Genomic DNA, 21625 nt, shown 5'->3' on the forward strand with positions numbered 1-21625 from the left:
TATTTGACAATAACCTCATTATTGTATTCCTCTTGTTTTGTCTTGCAAGCTAAATCTCATGATTTGCAAAGTGCAAAGATTCACATTCTAGTTTTTGATCTTAGATCACAGCATTGAATGTTTTTTTTTTGCTGTCATGGTAACACTTTTGTTCATGTGACCTCTGCATTTTTTTTTTCTTCAGAGCTAGAAAAAACAAAAGATTCTAAACCAGCATCGGCTATAAAAGAAAAAGGTAAGAAATGCATTCAAACCTGAACCTACAGTCTATGAGCTCTATTTATGATGCTCTGATATGAGCTTTGGGGCGCTGTCCACTGCAGGCTCGCATGAAAGTTACCCACTTTGCCACCTTTTATGTGGTGTATCTAAATCCCCCTGGACCTTTCCAACCGGGGAGATTGACAGCTAGCCGTAGTGTGCATTGATAAGTATGAGCTACGTATTGCTGCCCACTAGACATGATGCCGGGCAGACAGGGGCGATGTTGTGCAGCTGTTTGTGCACGTCAGAAAGAGCGCTAGTATTACAAGTTGAAAGTAAATGCGAATGTGTGAGCTCAATCGCGATTTATGGTAGAATGATTACCGCAAACCTAGAGCTTTTGTTAACTGTTATGCTCTAATAAAAAGTGTCACAAAACAGATCAAAATACATTTAAAAGTACAGTTACACTCATAACAATGATACAAGTTGTAAAAAAATACTGCACAATAAAGTTATAAGGGCTCAAAGATATGAGGTCTCAGGTGTTAGAAAAAAAGACTGTAAAGGGCTTTAACATAGAGATACATACATATACATGTCTACATATGTATGTATATATATATGTGTGTACATATGTATTTATGTATTTATATGTGTATTTATGTATTTACAGACATATATTTATATATATATATATATATATATATATATATATATATATATATATATATATATATATTATATATACATATGTATACATATTTAGACAAATTATGAATTTTGCATAAAAATGCTTTAATGTTTTTTAAGTGGATAGTATAGTGTAAGTCAAACTTTCATGATTCAGACAGGGCGTGCAATTTTAAGCATCTTTCTAATTTACTCCTATTATAATTTTTTCCTTTATTCTCTTGGTATCTTTATTTGAAAAAGCAAGAATGTAAGCTTAGGAGCCAGACCATTTTTGGATCAGCACTTGCAGATTGGTGGCCCCACCAGGTGCTAAACAAAAAATGGGCCATCTTCTAAGCTTAAATTATTGCTTTTTCAAATAAAGATAGCAAGAGAATGAAGCAAAGAAGATAATAGGAGTAAATTAGAAAGTTGCTTAAAATTCCATGCTCTATTTGAATGATGAAAGTTTAATTTTGACTAGACTATCCATTTTATCTACCTGACTGTAAATCTACCCCATAGAATAAACTTCCACAAGAGGTAGTAATGACAAACAATGTGGGGAACTTTAAGAATTCCTGGGACAAGCATTAAACTATCCTACCGCCCCAAAAGAGGCTTAAGTATACTAAAGAAAGTAGAAATAAAGGGGTACTAGATAATGGTGCCCCAAATGTTATAATACATTCATAAGGTAAGTCAATAGTATTAATAAGTGTGCCAGCCTGAGAGAGGATAGAGACTGGAAAAAACCTTGAAGAAAAAAAGGGGTACTAAGAAATCAGATATAGCTTATAATGACCAAGGTAAATAAGCGCGTATGGATATAAAGTCTATAACAAGTGACAATATAGTTACAATAAAGTGACAAAAAAGTGTGTTAATTACAATACAATGCCTAGGTTGTGATGTGAAGGTATATCAATTGTATATAATGGCGGTGATTCAATTAAAAGGGGAGAGAAGAAGGTATGAAAAATGTATTGTACTGGTTAAAAAAGTGAATAAATAAAAACTTATAAATAAAAAGTATATCCCATTGAATACTATGACTTATTTTAAACCACTTTAGACGATTAAGAATTATAATTCATTTTCAACCCAACTACTGCAGAGATGTTACAGCATGACATTTTTCAAGCTGTTTGAAAATCTATTTTTTTATTTCTTTGCTAGCAATTTGTAAATATTATTGTACTCAACAAAACAATTTAATTCTCCAAAGAAAACACTTAATTTTGATAAGCTTTATGAAGCATAAGATCTGTTATTGTTATTTTCACAGAATTAATAGCTTCACCAAACTATGTATAATTATGTACGATAAGAAGATAATATATATTTACATACAGGGACACAAAAGCATTGAGTTCTCTTCTGACAGGAAATTTAACTTCAACTATATTAATTAACGCACCAATAATTTTAGGTTTTTTATTTTTATTTTAGAGAGCACCAAGCAAAAGGAAAAACCTGCAGCTTCCAAAAGTAAGGGTAACTACAAATAATAATATATTTTGGTTGTTAATCCTACCGTATAATTTATGCATTTACCTATTTATTTTTTTTTTTATTGAGAGATTAAGATATAGGGGTCAATTTATTATTGGCCGAATTGGGACAATTCATCCTGTTTCCACGTGAGCCTTTAGGCTCGCCGGAAACAGGAGTTAAGAAGCAGCGGTCTATAGACCGCTGCTTCTTAACTCATACGCCACCTCTGAGGCTGCATACAGCAATCCGCCCGATCCTTTAGGATCGGGCTTATTGACACCCCCTGCTAGCGGCCGATTAGCCCCGAATCTTAAGGGGGCGGTATTGCACAAGCAGTTCACTAGATCTGCTTGTGCAATGCTGAATACGGACAGCGTATGCTGAATACGGACAGCGTATGCTGTCCGCATTCAGTGATGTCTGGCGTATCATGTGTGCCAGACTTTAATAAATTGACCCCATAGTCAGGTATTAGAAAATAATAATCCATCCAATACAAAAGCAAAAAGTAACAATTGTAACAATAATACACAGATCATTATCCTCATACACAATCAAGAAGACAGACACAAAACATAATAATGTAGCAGAATTAGGATACATGTCTTATTTGTGATATAGGATACATTCATAAGCAGGTTTCTCATTTTTGAAAATCTAAGAAACAGAATTATCTCCGATTAGAGAAAATTACTAGTGCAAAAAGAAATCCTAAAAAGGGAGGGGGAGTAAACTCTCTCTACACCTTTGCCCTACTCTCCTAGAAGAATTATGTATCTGAAACTGTATATTAGAGATATTCAGCTCTCATTGGAAGGGGCCTCCTCTCATGGAAGTTGGGAATCAACCTTGCTGAATAGTATTATCAAAATGTTTAGATCTGTAAAATGGACGAATGATCTGTATCTGAGTATCTGTAGATATGATAGCCCCTTTCCATTTAATAAAAAATAATTGGATATGGTTTTCAAGGAAAATGAGTGAGTCAAATTGTTCCAACATTTACCTATTGCTAATAAAAGTGCTATTGGGACATTTATTTAGGGCCAGATTATGAGTTGAGTGCAAAATATCACTTACCCTAAAGCAATATTGCACTCAACCGTGAATGCGACTTCACGTTCGCATTGTACGGAAGCATTGCGCTCATGAGAGCACGCTTCCATAGGCTCCAATGGGATCCTCATTCTCATGCCGTCAGACAGGGCATAAGTACTAGCACAGAAAAGGGGATAAGTGGAGCAGTGATTGGCAGCAAATATAAATATTATATGTATAAGAATATATACTTATATATTTATGTGTTAATATGTGTATATACTGTACATACATTAACACATAAATATATATGTATATAACCATATATATTTACTGGGAACACGCAGTTCCAATAGACCGTAATATGAAGGGACTTTTTAGTGCTGTTTTTTTTTCATAAAAAAATAAAAGACTCTTTATTTCGGGGCCAATTGGGGCACTTTTTCGGCTAGATTTAGAGTTTTGTCGGTAACGACCCGCGTAGCTAACGCTGGCTTTTTTCTGGACACACCTTTAAAATAACTCTGGTATTGAGAGTCCACAGAATGGCTGCGTTAGGCTCCAAAAAAGGAGCGTAGAGCATATTTAACGCAACTTCAACTCTCGATACCAGAGTTGCTTACGGACGCGGCCAGCCTCAAAAACGTGCTCATGCACGATTCCCCCATAGGAAACAATGGGGCTGTTTGAGCTGAAAAAAAACCTAACACCTGCAAAAAAGCTGCGTTCAGCTCCTAACGCAGCCCCATTGTTTCCTATGGGGAAACACTTCCTACGTCTGCACCTAACCCTCTAACATGTACCCGAGTCTAAACACCCCATACCTTACAATTATTAACCCCTATTCTGCCACCCCCGCTATCGCTGACCCCTGTATATTATTTTTAACCCCTAATCTGCCGCTCCGTAAACCGTCGCTACTTACATTATCCCTATGTACCCCTAATCTGCTGCCCCTAACACCGCCGACCCCTATATTATATTTATTAACCCCTAACCTGCCCCCCACAACGTCGCAGCCAGCTACCTACAATAATTAACCCCTAATCTGCCGACCGCAAAGAGCCGCCACCTACATTATAGCTATGTACCCCTAATCTGCTGCCCCTAACACCGCCGACCCCTATATTATATTTATTAACCCCTAATCTGCCCCCCTCAATGTCGCCTCCACCTGCCTACACTTATTAACCCCTAATCTGCCGAGCGGACCGCACCGCTACTATAATAAAGTTATTAACCCCTAATCCGCCTCACTAACCCTATAATAAATAGTATTAACCCCTAATCTGCCCTCCCTAACATCGCCGACACCTAAATTCAATTATTAACCCCTAATCTGCCGACTGGAGCTCACCGCTATTCTAATAAATGTATTAACCCCTAAAGCTAAGTCTAACCCTAACACTAACACCCCCCTAAATTAAATATAATTTTAATCTAACGAAATTAATTAACTCTTCTTAAATAAATTATTCCTATTTAAAGCTAAATACTTACCTGTAAAATAAATCCTAATATAGCTACAATATAAATTATAATGATATTATAGCTATTTTAGGATTAATATTTATTTTACAGGTAATTTTGTATTTATTTTAACCAGGTACAATAGCTATTAAATAGTTAAGAACTATTTAATAGCTAAAATAGTTAAAATAATTACAAATTTACCTGTAAAATAAATCCTAACCTAAGTTACAATTAAACCTAACACTACACTATCAATAAATAAATTAAATAAAATACCTATAATTATCTACAATTAAACCTAACACTACACTATCAATAAATAAATTAAATACAATTCCTAAAAATAAATACAATGAAATAAACTAACTAAAGTACAAAAAATAAAAAAGAACTAAATTACAAAAAATAAAAAAATATTTACAAACATTAGAAATATATTACAACAATTTTAAACTAATTACACCTACTCTAAGCCCCCTAATAAAATAACAAAGCCCCCCAAAATAAAAAAATGCCCTACCCTATTCTAAATTACTAAAGTTCAAAGCTCTTTTACCTTACCAGCCCTGAACAGAGCCCTATGCGGGGCATGCCCCAAGAAGTTCAGCTCTTTTGCCTGTAAAAAAAAACATACAATACCCCCCCCAACATTACAACCCACCATCCACATACCCCTAATCTAACCCAAACCCCCCTTAAATAAACCTAACACTAAGCCCCTGAAGATCTCCCTACCTTGAGTCGTCTTCACCCAGCCGAGCCAAATTCTTCATCCAAGCGGAGCAAGAAGAGGTCCTCCATCCGGTAGAAGTCTTCATCCAAGTGGGGCAGAAGAGGTCTTCCATCCGATTGAAGTCTTCATCCAAGCGGAATCTTCTATCGTTATCCATCCGGAGCGGAGCAGCAGCATCCTGAAGACCTCCGACGCGGAACATCCATCCTGGCCGACGACTGAACAACGAATGACGGTTCCTTTAAATGACGTCATCCAAGATGGCATCCCTCGAATTCCGATTGGCTGATAGGATTCTATCAGCCAATCGGAATTAAGGTAGGAATATTCTGATTGGCTGATGGAGTCAGCCAATCAGAATCAAGTTCAATCCGATTGGCTGATCCAATCAGCCAATCAGATTGAGCTCGCATTCTATTGGCTGATCGGAACAGTCAATAGAATGCAAGCTTAATCTGATTGGCTGATTGGATCAGCCAATCGGATTGAACTTGATTCTGATTGGCTGATTCCATCAGCCAATCAGAATATTCCTACCTTAATTCCGATTGGCTGATAGAATCCTATCAGCCAATCGGAATTCGAGGGACGCCATCTTGGATGACGTCATTTAAAGGAACCGTCATTCGTCGTTCAGTCGTCGGCCAGGATGGATGTTCCGCGTTGGAGGTCTTCAGGATGCTGCCGCTTTGCTCCGGATGGATGACGATAGAAGATTCCACTTGGATGAAGACTTCAATCGGATGGAAGACCTCTTCTGCCCCGCTTGGATGAAGACTTCTACCGGATGGAGGACCTCTTCTTGCTCCGCTTGGATGAAGAATTTTGCTCGGCTGGGTGAAGATGACTCAAGGTAGGGAGATCTTCAGGGGCTTAGTGTTAGGTTTATTTAAGGGGAGTTTGGGTTAGATTAGGGGTATGTGGGTGGTGGGTTGTAATGTTGGGGGGGGTATTGTATGTTTTTTTTTACAGGTAAAAGAGCTGAACTTCTTGGAGCATGCCCCGCAAAGGGCCCTGTTCAGGGCTGGTAAGGTAAAAGAGCTTTGAACTTTAGTAATTTAGAATAGGGTAGGGCATTTTTTTATTTTGGGGGGCTTTGTTATTTTATTAGGGGGCTTAGAGTAGGTGTAATTAGTTAAAATTGTTGTAATATATTTCTAATGTTTGTAAATATTTTTTTATTTTTTGTAACTTAGTTCTTTTTTATTTTTTGTACTTTAGTTAGTTTATTTCATTGTATTTATTTGTAGGAATTGTATTTAATTTATTTATTGATAGTGTAGTGTTAGGTTTAATTATAGGTATTTTATTTAATTTATTTATTGATAGTGTAGTGTTAGGTTTAATTGTAACTTAGGTTAGGATTTATTTTACAGGTAAATTTGTAATTATTTTAACTATTTTAGCTATTAAATAGTTCTTAACTATTTAATAGCTATTGTACCTGGTTAAAATAAATACAAAGTTACCTGTAAAATAAATATTAATCCTAAAATAGCTATAATATCATTATAATTTATATTGTAGCTATATTAGGATTTATTTTACAGGTAAGTATTTAGCTTTAAATAGGAATAATTTATTTAAGAAGAGTTAATTAATTTCGTTAGATTAAAATTATATTTAATTTAGGGGGGTGTTAGTGTTAGGGTTAGACTTAGCTTTAGGGGTTAATACATTTATTAGAATAGCGGTGAGCTCCAGTCGGGAGATTAGGGGTTAATAATTTAAGTTAGGTGTCGGCGATGTTAGGGAGGGCAGATTAGGGGTTAATACTATTTATTATAGGGTTAGTGAGGCGGATTAGGGGTTAATAACTTTATTATAGTAGCGGTGCGGTCTGCTCGGCAGATTAGGGGTTAATAAGTGTAGGCAGGTGGAGGCGACGTTGAGGGGGGCAGATTAGGGGTTAATAAATATAATATAGGGGTCGGCGGTGTTAGGGGCAGCAGATTAGGGGTATATAGCTATAATGTAGGTGGCGGCTCTTTGCGGTCGACAGATTAGGGGTTAATTATTGTAGGTAGCTGGCTGCGACGTTGTGGGGGGGCAGGTTAGGGGTTAATAAATTAATATAGGGGTCGGCGGTGTTAAGGGCAGCAGATTAGGGGTACATAAGTATAACGTAGGTGGCGGTCGGCAGATTAGGGGTTAAAAAATTTAATCGAGTGTCGGCGATGTGGGGGGGCCTCGGTTTAGGGGTACATAGGTAGTTTATGGGTGTTAGTGTACTTTAGAGCACAGTAGTTAAGAGCTTTATAAACCAGCGTTAGCCCAGAAAGCTCTTAACTACTGACTTTTTTCTGCGGCTGGAGTTTTGTCGTTAGATTTCTAACCCTCACTTCAGCCACGACTCTAAATACCGGAGTTAGAAAGATCCCATTGAAAAGATAGGATACGCAATTGACGTAAGGGGATCTGCGGTATGGAAAAGTTGCGGCTGAAAAGTGAGCGTTAGACCCTTTTTTGAATGACTCCAAATACCGGCGGTAGCCTAAAACCAGCGTTAGGAGCCTCTAACGCTGGTTTTCACGGCTACCGCCAAACTCCAAATCTAGGCCTTAGAAAATTAACCAGAGATCTGATCTCTGGTTTATTTTCTGAGCGCTAATTGCTACCGTGAGCTTACGGTAGCAATAACAAGCCATTTGTAATGGCCCGCAAAGGGGCAAATTTGATACTCATCATTTACAAATAATTTATCACAAAAATAAAAAAAATTCTATAATTTCATCTGATATTTATTAACAGGGTTGCTTGGAAATGGATTGTTAACCAAAGTCTAAGAGCTAGATTTATCAAGCCCCTGCGGCAGCAAGTTCTCACAAGAACTTGCTCACCGCGATTTATCAAGCAGCGGTCACCAGACCGCTGCTTCCCTAACATCTTCGCCACCTCTATTGTGGCGAAATTAAATCTCCTCAGTCGAGTCCGACCGAGGACATTTACAGCTCCTGCCCGCGCGTGATTGGCTGTGCGCGGGTAGGGGGCGGGATTGCACACGAGCGCAAAATTGCACTTGTGTGCAATGTTAATTACCTGCGGGTAATTTCGCCCCGCCACAGGCGAGCTGAGGCATACAGGGGCGCGTATACGCGCCCCTGTACGCCTCAGCGTTGATAAATCTAGCCCTTAAACTTAAGTAAAGTTAAAATAGCTACAAGCAGTATCATAAGAAAAATATTGTTTATTTTTTTGTTTAATTTATCATTTGTTTTTGATGATGTCAAGACTGGCCAAGAACAAAAGTGAAGCTTACCCGCTCCTAAATTAACCAACTGACAAGGACATTGCTAAATAGTTATTAAATAATGTAATTAGTGAATAGTGCAGTTTATACTTTCAAAGCCTTTCACATCTAAATAGCGATAATGGAACTTTTCGTACCCTTTCCCACTTGCAAAAAAGATTTTCTCACCTGCAGAAACAACTTCCCCACCTTCAGAGTAACGGTTTCAATAAAACAAATCAATTTTTTTTTAATTTTTATACATGCATTTGGTAAGGGCTTTTCATTAATTGTTTTCAACCTAATGTAATAAATATGGTAAAATTCATAGTTTTTCAAAAACAAATGCATGTACTAAATATACGGACAATCTCAAGATATCTACAGTGTGCATTCCCATCTTCCTGTTCTTTATTCCCTTTGTAATGAAAGAAAACACAATTTGGAAAACTTAATGACATAAAACATAAATAAGGAACCTGTAAAAACCCCTCTTTCTTTTTTCCCCATCAATTATTTTACATGCTTTTTCTGTAGTTTACCTTTGAAAATTGTGTTTTTCCACGGCTCTACATTGTACCTAGAGAGTATGCGCTCGGATTTAAAACTGTTGCTAACAGGTCACAGAAATGTATATGAGAGAGGTTTTTTAAATCTTTTTTTTATTATTTTGTTTTTTCGCAAAGTATCCCCCAGATATATACAAATTCTAAAGGTTTCCTGCTGCCTAGTTGCTGGATAATTATTACATCACATAACAACCCCATCTTTAATGTATCATATTTGCAATATCAATCTATTTATCTATCTACTATCTATTTCCACCAACTGAGCAGTAATTAACATCTCCCTGATAAATATAGAGAGAGCAGCGCTTATATTCATTAGAGACTTGATTATTGTATTTATAAGCTAGATGAGAAACAAGTTTGTTGTCCTTAAAAGCTCATGCTACAAATCATTGGGAATGTGTGTGCATGTGTATATTCACAGTGTATTAACTGTCAACATTAACTTAACATTTTGTTATTTAAATTGACCATAGTCATGTTTTATCAATAATTAGAGCAATTTGTTTGTTGTTGTTTCCCACAGAGCCAGAAACAGCACACAAATTATCAGCAGCTGATGCAGGTAAGAGTTGATATTTCAAATATTTATGTCTCCATAACGTAAAACCTTACAGTTTATGTCTAGGTTCCCTTTAAAGCAATAACCAAAGGGAAACAACAGGCACACAGGTCGCCCAAATGTTTAATTGCTTTGCTGTTTCTACTTTTCCATGACAAGTTGTGTATTTTTATAACACTTTTGCAAATAGATCAATCTATATAAGGTGCATGAAGTAACTATGTTTGATTTTCCATTTTATTTGCCAATGTAGTTGCATTTTTTCTGTGACCCACATATTTGAACTGTATTTACATTATGCTACTGGGTTTGCACACAGGATGCCCATATTGTTTCATCATTATTTTTGCTCTTTTAGTTGCATTTTTCCTAAGGCACACAGATTTCAACTTTATGTTATACATGCAAGTTCTTTTGTGCATACTGCTTGTTAAAATTAGGACACTGAACCCATTTTTTTCTTTTGTGATTCAGATAGAGCATGCAATTTTAAGCAACTTTCTAATTTACTCCTATTATCAAATTTTCTTCATTCTCTTGGTATCTTTTTTTTGAAAAGCAAGAATGTAAGTTTAGATGCCGGCTCATTTGTTGTGAACAACCTGTGTTTTTCTTGCTGGTTGGTGGATAAATTCACCCACCAATAAACAAGTGCTGTCCAGGAACTGAACCAAAAATTGTCTGGCTCCTTAGCTTGGATGCCTTCTTTTTCAAATAAAGATATCAAGAGAATGAAGAAAAAATTGATAATAGAAGTAAATTAGAAAGCTGCTTAAAATTGCATGCTCTATCTGAATCACAAAAGAAAAAATTTGGGTTCAGTGTTCCTTTAAAGGACATATTTTTAAAGTTCTTCAGGGAATATTCTCCAGATAACATTATTATATTGCAGTGATTCAAAGCCTCATAAATGTTGTCAAGACAATAAATTGCCTAGAAGTAAAATTTGTAATAAACAAGGCAAAAGTAGAATGCCAGGTTAACAAATGGAATTGAAAAGCATACCTCAGATTTTATTGCGGAATAAGAGCAGAACTTCCTTGCTGGCGTTTGCTTGCTCTAGAATGTACACACTGCAATAAAATACTCAATAAGCTGACTACAGGGGAAATCATCCACGGAAGACAGAATTCACTTTTATATTTCTAAACAAATCACAAGCTAGTGTTATTTATTAGCTGAAAAAATGGCATTACATGTGTATCACAAATGAAAGCACTGTAGTGTATGATATTGTTTCTAAATAGAACATTGTTGGAAAGACAAAAAAACATGTCAGAGCACATTTGTCAAGTAGATCTAAACATAAAAGGATATTAGACTTTTAGGTATATCATGGGGTTTATTGTATAAAGACAGGTAGAAGTAGTGCCAGACACCATATGCTACTTTACAATATTGACCTTTTTTAAAGACACTAAGTGGCCCATTTATCAAGCTCCAAACGAAGCTTGTGGGCCCCTGTTTCTGGTGAGTCTTCAGACACGCCAGAAACAGCAGTTATGAAGCAGTAGTCACAAAGACCGCTGCTCCAAAACCCTGTCTGCCTACTCTGATGAGGCGGACAGGAATTGCTGGAAATCAACCCAATCGAGTACGATCGGGTTGATTGACACCCCCCCTGCTGATGGCTGATTGGCCGCGAGTCTGCAGGGGGCGGCGTTGCACCAGCAGCTCTTGTGAGCTGCTGGTGCAATGCTGAATACGGAGAGCGTATTGCTCTCCGCATTCAGCGAGGTCTTGCGGACCTGATCCGCACTGTCGGATCAGATCCGCAAGACCTTTGATAAATAGGCCGCTAAGCATTTTCCTGGCTTGAAATAAATCATTGATAAAGTAATGCAATATTTAAATCTAGATATAAAATATCTTGAATGTTTAGTGCAGATGAATGACAAAATTAAACACCCTATCCCTAGTATTAACTTCCACTCTTCAACCTATTTAATTCTCCACCATTGACACCCATTAACAGGTTTATACCAATATTTAAACACTTAAAAAATAATGAAATAAATAATATAAATATTAATCTCACCTGCATTTACCATTTGAGTTACAACACTCTTTGGGGCCCCAGCAATATTGGACACCATATGCATCTATCATACTCATCTTGTGGAAACTCCCATACTTGCCATGCAAATCTTTGGTGTTATAAAAGTTTTCGGTGTCATATTAACCCAACATAAAATATCATACCCTCACTCAATGCAAATAATCTACCACAAGGGCTTCAGTCCTAACGTTCCCCAATAGAGACCCACCTGTGTGTGATCTCTCCTAACTTTAATATAATCATATTTAATTTCTGGGTACTATTAGTGTTATGATTATTAGTCAAGTAAACAGTGTGTATATGCATATTCTAATATTAGTATTACTGTGTCCAGCTACTCACATCTTTTGTCCACTAATCAAATGACAGCTTTGGAATATGAATATATTATCTATAATGTAATGTTTTTAACAGAGCTTTTAAATTGTGTTCCGGTTAATTTCTGTGTACATTTTAGGTGTTATATATTTAAATACATGTGGCAAAAAACACAATTTACACATGAATCCATGTTGTTTGTTTATTTTAAAAAGTGGACAATACAATATCACATATTTTTGTATATATTTACCATGGGCTTTGCCTATCATTTAAATTAATTAAAGGGATATTAAAGTCAAAGTTAAACGTTTATGATTCAGATAGTACATGCAGTTTTAACCAACTGTCCAATTTACTTCTAATATCAAATTTTTTGGCCACATGTACTAAAAGATGTACAGAGAAGTTTCTTAACTTGAGAACTTGCCCTCATGCTTTCGCAGCATAGGGCAGCGGACCCTGTAAGTCAGTTGCCCGTTTGTATCATTACACATTACACACAGTTCATGCGCGAACCTGCCCCACAAAGCCTCTGAAGCAGCTTATCTGCTTAGTACATAAAGCCCATTATCCTTTCTTGAAGAGTAAATCTAGATAGTCTCAGGAACAGCAAAGCACTACTGGAAGCTAGCAAAACACATCAAGTGAGCCATTGACAAGAGGCAACTACATTCAGCCACCAATCACCAGCTAGATCCCATTAGTGGATTGCTGTCATGTTTTAATGTTTGAATAAAAGTTATTTTTTTAACTACCTACAATCATTTTGTGCCTGCACCTTGGCATAGTTTTTATATGGTACAGCCCTTAGGGGAGGGTGGTTATATGGACTGATCCCTTGGAGTGACGGCAGTGTGTCTAACAAAATGTGACAATGAATGATAGCCATGTTCAAAATGATTTAATGAAATATACAAAATGTTTAATTACCTAGGCAAGAAGCATTCCTTCTTCTATTTCTATTTCTTCTATTATATAAGTCCATTATAGGGATGCACTTGTGTAGTACTACTGCCAGATGTATCTGATTTAGGACAATATTAGTTAATATGGATAAACTATATACTCATATGCCAAAATGTAGATTTCTCTTGTTAAGTGTATCCAGTCCACGGATCATCCATTACTTGTGGGATATTCTCATTCCCAACAGGAAGTTGCAAGAGAACACCCACAGCAGAGCTGTAATATAGCTCCTCCCCTAACTGTCATAGCCAGTCATTCTCTTGCAACTCTCAACAAGCTAGGATGTTGTAGGAGAGAGTGGTTAAATATAGTTAGTTTATTTTCTTCAATCAAAAGTTTGTTATTTTTAAATAGTACCGGAGTTGTGCTATTTTATCTCAGGCAGTAAATAGAAGAAGAATCTGCCTGAGGTTTCTATGATCTTAGCAGGTTGTAACTAAGATCCATTGCTATTCTCACATATGTCTGAGGGGATTACACAGATGAGGTAACTTCAGCGAGAGAATGGCGTGCAGTTTATTCTGCTATCAGGTATGTGCAGTTATAATTTTTTCTAGAGATGGAAAACACTAGAAAATGCTGCTGATACCGGATTAATGTAAATTAAGCCTGAATACAGTGATTTAATAACGACTGGTATCATGCTTACTCCCAGGGGTAATACCCTTATGATATTGCAATATAACCATTTGCTGGCATGTTTAATCGTTTTTATATATGCATTGGTGATAAAACTTTATTGGGGCCTAGTTTTTTCCACATGGCTGGCTTACATTTTGACTAGAAACAGTTTTACTGAGGCTTTCCACTGTTATAGTATAAAAGTTACAGTTGGTGCAGTTAAAATTACAAACTGTGACATCCAGCTTCCCTCAGGAGTCCCTTGTATGCTATAGGACATCTCTAAAGGGCTCAAAGGCTTTCCAAAGTCGTTTATTGGGGAAGGTAGGACCACAGCTTGCTGTGGCAGTTGGTTGTGACTGTTAAAAAAAAAAAAAAAGTCTATTTCGTTTTTTTGATCCGTTTTTTGAACTAAGGGGTTAATCATCCATTTGCAAGTGGATGCAATGCTCTGCTAGCCTATTACATACACTGTAAAAATTTTGTTTGATTTACTGCATTTTTCACTGTTTTTCAAATTCTGACAAAATTTGTTTCTCTTAAAGGCACAGTACCGTTTTTTATATTTGCTTGTTAACTTGATTTAAAGTGTTTTCCAAGCTTGCTAGTCTCATTGCTAGTCTGTATAAACATGTCTGACATAGAAGAAACTCCTTGTTCATTATGTTTAAAAGCCATGGTGCAACCCCCTCTTAGAATGTGTACCAAATGTACTGATTTCATTTTATGCAATAAAGATCATATTCTGTTTTTAAAAAAATTATCACCAGAGGAATCTGACGAGGGGAAAGTTATGCCGACTAACTCTCCCCACGTGTCAGACCCTTTGACTCCCGCCCAAGGGACTCACGCTCAAATGGCGCCAAGTACATCTAGGGCGCCCATAGCGTTTACTTTACAAGACATGGCGGCAGTCATGGATAATACACTGTCAGAGGTATTAGCCAGACTACCTGAACTTAGAGGTTAGCGAGATAGCTCTGGGGTGAGACAAAATGCAGAGCATACTGACGCTTTAAAAAACCATGTCAGATACTGCCTCACAATATGCAGAAGCTGAGGAAGGAGAGCTTCAGTCAGTGGGTGATGTTAATGACTCAGGAAATATACCTGATTCTAAAATTTCTACATTTAAATTTAAGCTTGAACACCTCCGCGTGTTACTTAGGGAGGTTTTAGCTGCTCTGAATGACTGTGATACCATTGCAGTGCCAGAGAAATTTTGTAGACTGGATAAATGATTTGCAGTGCCGGTGTGTACTGATGTTTTTCCAATACCTAAAAGGTTTACAGAAATTATTAATAAGGAATGGGATAGACCAGGTGTGCCGTTCTCTTCCCCTCCTATTTTTAGAAAAATGTTTTCCAATAGACGCCACCACACGGGACTTATGGCAGACAGTCCAGCTGACGTGACTTTAAAATCTAAGCTACTTAACATTCCCTTCAAGGGGCAGACCCTATTCGGGCCTGGTTTGAAGGAGATTATTGCTGATATCACGGGAGGAAAAGGTCGTGCCCTTCCTCAGGACAGGTCCAAATCTAGGGCCAAACAGTCTAATTTTCGTGCCTTTTGAAACTTTAAGGCAGGTGCGGCATCGACTTCCTCTAATAATAAACAAGAGGGAACTTTTGCTCAATCCAAGACGGTCTGGAGACCAAACCAGACCTGGAAAAAAGGTAAGCAGGTCAAAAAGCCCGCTGCTGCCTCTAAGACAGCATGAAGGAACGACCCCCTATCCGGTAACAGATCTAGTAGGGGGCAGACTTTCACTCTTCGCCCAGGCGTGGGCAAGAGATGTTCAGGATCCCTGGGCCTAGGAAATTATATCCCAGGGATATCTTCTGGACTTCAAAGCTTCCCCCCCAAAAGGGAGATTTCACCTTTCATAATTATCTGCAAACCAGATAAAGAGTGAGGCATTCTTACACTGTGTACGAGACCTCCTAGTTATGGGAGTGATCCATCCAGTTCCAAAGGAGGAACAGGAACAGGGTTTTTACTCAAATCTGTTTGTGGTTCCCAAAAAAGAGGGAACCTTCAGACCGATTTTGGATCTAAAGATCTTAAACAAATTCCTCAAAGTTCCGTCGTTCAAGATGGAAACTATTTGTACCATCCTACCACTGATCCAGGAGGGTCAATATATGACTACAGTGGATCTAAAGGATGCTTATCTTCACTTTCCGATACACAAAGATCATCATCAGTTTCTCAAGTTTGCCTTTCAAGACAGGCATTACCAGTTGTAGCTCTTCCCTTTGGATTAGCTACAGCCCCAAGAATCTTTACAAAGGTTCTAGGGTCGCTTTTGGTGGTCCTAAGGCCGCGGGGCATAGCAGTAGCCCCTTAGTTAGACGACATCCTGATACAAGCATCAAACTTCCAAATTGCCAAGTCTCATACGGACGTAGTACTGGCATTTCTGAGGTTGCATGGGTGGAAAGTGAACGAGGAAAAGTGTTCTCTATCCCCACTCACAAGAGTTTCCTTTCTAGGGACTCTGATAGATTCTGTAGAAATGAAAATTTACCTTGACGGAGTCCAGGTTATCAAAGCTTCTAAATTCCTGTCGGGTTCCTCATTCCATTCCGCGCCCTTTGGTGGCTCAGTGTATGGAAGTAATCGGCTTAATGGTAGCGGCAATGGACATAGTGCCGTTTGCACGCTTACATCTCAGACCGCTGCAACTATGCAGGCTCAGTCAGTGGAGCGGGGATTACACAGATTTGGCCCCTCAACTGAATCTGGACCAAGAGACCAGGGATCCTCTTCCCTGGTGGCTATCTCGGGTCCATCTGTCCAAAGGTATGACCTTCGCAGGCCATATTGGACTATTGTAACAAATGCCAGCCTTCTAGGTTGGGGTGCAGTCTGGAACTCCCTGAAGGCTCAGGGATCGTGGACTCAGGAGGAGTCTCTCCTTCCAATAAATATTCTGGAACTAAGAGCGATATTCAAGGCTCTTCAGGTTTGGCCTCAGTTAGCAACTCTGAGGTACATCAGATTTCAGTCGGTCAACATCACGACTGTAGCTTACATCAACCATCGAGGGGGAACAAGAAGTTCCCTAGAGATGTTAGAAGTTTCAAAAATAATTCACTGGGCAGAGATTCACTCTTGCCACCTATCAGCTATCCATATCCCAGGTGTAGAGCACTGGGAGGTGGATTTTCTAAGTCATCAGACTTTTCATCCGGGAGAGTGGGAACTCCATCCGGAGGTATTTGCACAACTGATTCTCCGTTGGGGCAAATCAAAACTGGATCTCATGGCGTCTCGCCAGAACGCCAAGCTTCCGTGTTACGGATCCAGGTCCAGGGATCCCAAGGCGACACTGATAGATACTCTAGCAGCGCCCTGGTCTTTCAACCTGGCTTATGTGTTTCCACCGTTTCCTCTGCTCCCTCGACTGATTGCCAAGATCAAGCAGGAGAGAGCATCAGTGATTCTGATAGCACCTGCGTGGCCACGCAGGACCTGGTATGCAGATCTAGTGGACATGTCATCCTTTCCACCATGGTCTCTGCCTCTGAGACAGGACCTTCTACTTCAGGGTCCTTTCAACCATCCAAATCTAATTTCTCTGAGGCTGACTGCCTGGAGATTGAATGCTTGATTTTATCAAAGCGTTGCTTCTCTGAGTCAGTTATTGATACCTTAATACAGGCACGAAAGCCTGTCACCAGGAAAATTTACCATAAGGTATGGTGTAGATATCTTTATTGGTGTGAATCCAAGGGTTACTCATGGAGTAAGGTCAGGATTCCTAGGATTTTATCTTTTCTCCAAGAAGGTTTGGAAAAAGGATTGTCAGCTAGTTTCTTAAAGGGACAGATTTTTGCTCTGTCTATTCTTTTGCACTAGCGTCTGGCAGATGTTCCAGATGTTCAGGCATTTTGTCAGGCTTTAGTTTGAATCAAGCCTGTGTTTAAACCTGTTGCTCCACCATGGAGCTTAAACTTGGTTCTTAAGGTTCTTCAAGGAGTTCCATTTGAACCTCTTCATTCCATAGATAAACTTTTATCTTGGAAAGTTCTTTTTTTTTTTTTTTTGGTAGCTATTTCCTCGGCTCGTAGAGTCTCTGAGCTATCTGCCTTACAATGTGATTCTCCTTATCTGATTTTTCATACGGATAAGGTAGTCCTGCGTACCAAACCTGGGTTCTTACCTAAGGTGGTATCTAACAAGAATATCAATCAAGAGATTGTGGTTCTATCCTTGTGTTACACAATCTGGACGTGGTCTGTGCTTTAAAGTTTTACTTACAAGCTACTAAAGATTTTCGTCAAACATCTGCTTTGTTTGTTGTCTACTCTCTTTCTTTTTGGCTAAGAAGCTTAATCCGCTTAGCCTATGATACTGCTGGACAGCAGCCTCCTGAAAGCATTGCAGCTCATTCCACTAGAGCTGTGGCTTCCACTTGGGCCTTTAAAAATGATGCTTCTGTTGAACAGATTTGCAAGGCGGCGACTTGGTCTTCGCTTCATACTTTTTCAAATTTTACAAATTTGATACTTTTGCTTCTTCGGAGGCTATATTTGGGAGAAAGGTTTTACAGGCAGTGGTTCCTTCCATTTAAGTTCCTGCCTTGTCCCTCCCTTCATCCGTGTACTTTAGCTTTGGTATTGGTATCCCACAAGTAATGGATGATCCGTGGACTGGATACACTACAAGAGAAATACATTTATCAGGTAAGCATAAATTATGTTTTTCTGATGAGGTTTGAATTGAGCTAACCTCTTTTTTTTGCTGCTACACTAAAACACATTTATTGCCGGGGTGTTTTTTGTTGTTGGAATTAATGTGTTTCTTTGTTCTATTTAAATACATTTTCTGCATAGTCCAAAATGTCTAGATTTTGTGAAGAGTCATTGAGAGCTGTCTGAAATAGTAAGGGGTGTCAGGCTATGAACTGAACATCTACAGTTTACAGAATTTTTCAGAATTCTGTAAATTGTACTAAGAGCAGGCACTGGTTTCACGTGCATATTTTAGACACTGCGGGTCTAATATTTTGAAGGTCTGTGGTCGCGCAAGATATTCTAAGACGTCTTGTCAGTACTGTAAGGTCCCTCAAACAATTTTATAATGGTATATTTTAGTTTGAGAGCTGTTTATTTTGCTAAGCAGGGTTCTGGATGTGAAGGATAGACACCTACATTACAATATAATGCTCAACAAAAAGATTGTGTGTGATTTCTCCATGCTGGAGAGCTTTTGATCATTGGGTGATTCACTGAATTCTGCTTGCTTGGTTTTCTAGCTAGCCAATTCTAGACTTCAAACAGCTTGCAGTCTGTGCCCTCTAATGAATTGAGTGAAAATAAACAGAATTCTTAGGTTTTCAGCAAATTTCAAGCTGCTTTTGAAAATAAAAGTAATTTAATTAACTGAAAGCAACAGCTGGTATATGGATATGGGCATTTAATCAATGAAGTGGAAGCTAATTCTCATTGGTATCTAAATTTAGACACTTTGGCCTCTAGTTATCAACGTGTTTACTTACCTGCCATCGCCAGCCCAAATACGCCGCCTAAGTTCGCTTACCATCGCCGCCACGGACCTGAATACGCTCGCCAAAGTTATCAATAAAGCTGTCAAAAAGCCGAGCACCAAGTATGGGGCGATGAGCAACGGACTGTGATAGTTATCACTCATCCGATCTCGCTGCTCTTCGGCTTTTTCCCAGCTTTATTGATAAGCTGTCACTAAGCAACCACACTAAACTACACTGTTCTACCCCCTATACCGGCGCCCCTGGAGCCCCCCGCAATTAAATAAAGTTATTAACCCCTAAACTGCCACTCCTAGACCTCGCCGCAACTATAATAAATGTATTAACCCCTAAACCGCCGCTCCTGGAGCCCACCGCCACCTACGTTATACCTAGTAACCCCTATCCTGCCCCCCCTATACCGCCGCCACCTATAATACATTTATTAACCCCAATCCTGCCGATCCCGGACCCTTCCGCAACTAAATAAATTGTTTAATTCCTAAACCGCTGCTCCCGGACCCGCCACCTATATTAAACTTATTAACCCCTAATCTGCCCCCCTACACCGTCACCACCTATAATACATTTATTAACCCCTATCCTGCCCCCCTACACCGTCGCCACCTATAATAAAATTATTAACCCCTAAACCTAAGTCTAACCCTATCAACCCCCCTAACTTAAATATTAATTAAATACATCTAAATGTTATAACTCTTATTAACTAAATTAATCCTATTTAAAACTAAATACTTACCTTTAAAATAAACCCTAATATAGCTACAATATAAAAAATAATTATATTGTAGCTATCTTAGGATTTATTTTTATTTTACAGGCAAATTTAAATTTATTTTAACTAGGTACAATAGCTATGAAATAGTTATTAACTATTTAATAGCTACCTAGTTAAAATAAAGAGAAATTTACCTGTAAAATAAATACTAACCTAAGTTACAATTACACCTAACACTACACTATCATTAACTAAATTATTCCTATTTAAAACTAAATACTTACCTGTAAAATAAACCCTAAGATAGCTACAATATAATTAATAATTACATTGTAGCTATTTTAGGATTTATATTTATTTTACAGGTAATTTTGTATTTCTTTTAGCTAGGTAGTTATTAAATAGTTAATAACTATTTAATAACTATTCTAACTAGCTAAAATTAATACAAAGTTACCTGTAAAATAAATATAAATCCGGGGTCCGGGAGCGGCAGTTTAAGGGTTAATCAGTTTATTAGAGTGGCGGTGGGCTCCGGGAGCGGCGGTTTAGGGGGTAATACATTTATTTAGTTGCGGCAGTTTAGGGGGGGACAGATTAGGGGTGTTTAGACTCGGGGTACATGTTAGGGTGTTAGGTGCAGACATCTCCCATAGGAATCAATGGGATGTCGGGCAGCAGCGAACATGAACTTTCGCTATGGTCAGACTCCCATTGATTCCTATGGGATCCGCGGATTGAAAACCAGGTACGCTGTGCCGGATAAGTGCCGAGCGTACCTGCTAGTCATTTGATAACTAGTAAAAGTAGTCAGATTGTGCCGAACTTGCGTTCGGAACATCTGGAGTGACGTAAGAATCGATCTGTGTTGGACTGTGTCCGGCGGATCGAAGCTTACGTCACTATATTCTAATTTTGCCGGGCAGCAGGGCTTGATAACTAAGGCGAATCAGCCTCGCCACAAATACGCTGCAGAATTCCAGCGTATTTGAGGTTGAGGGCTTGATAACTAGGGGCCTTTGAGTGTGTGCCTGGTTTGTGTCGTGTGTTGTGCTGAATAATAGATTGAAGAAAGAATTGTGAGAAAGAGGTTAGCAAGAACATGTCAATGGCCAAAAAAAAAAAATCACTAGGAATAATATAGTATAAATCCCATGTAATATATGGGAGTTTTTTTTAACCTTTGATAAGGAGGCCTGGGTAAACTGTAATTGCTTGTTACTGGTATGTCTCAGTAACCTTTAGAAACAATAACTATTAAACCCCCCAAAATATTAATCCCCAGGATCAATTTATTCCTATATTACAAATTCATCAGATTGTTAGAAATACAGATAGATAGATAGGTAGATAGATAGATAGATGAAAGAGAAATTGACAATAAAGCAATTCATGTCATTGTACAATCAATGGTTGTGTGATTTCTGTGACTTTTTTGTCT

The 21625-nt window shown here is 38.2% G+C and overlaps 1 protein-coding gene across 50 annotated transcripts in view; it reads left to right on the forward strand.

Annotated features, from left to right (window-relative positions):
* TRDN (triadin) overlaps window positions 1–21625 on the forward strand; it is a 950114-nt gene that overhangs the window by 556864 nt on the left and 371625 nt on the right. For all 50 annotated transcript variants that reach the window (XM_053710723.1, XM_053710722.1, XM_053710726.1 and 47 more), the window contains exons 29-31: window positions 185–235; window positions 2332–2376; window positions 9945–9983. In XM_053710723.1, the coding sequence (XP_053566698.1) occupies window positions 185–235; window positions 2332–2376; window positions 9945–9983 (135 nt within the window). The remainder of the gene's footprint in view (window positions 1–184; window positions 236–2331; window positions 2377–9944; window positions 9984–21625) is intronic.

Source organism: Bombina bombina, chromosome 4 (assembly GCF_027579735.1).
Source record: "Bombina bombina isolate aBomBom1 chromosome 4, aBomBom1.pri, whole genome shotgun sequence".
Taxonomy (NCBI): domain Eukaryota; kingdom Metazoa; phylum Chordata; class Amphibia; order Anura; family Bombinatoridae; genus Bombina; species Bombina bombina.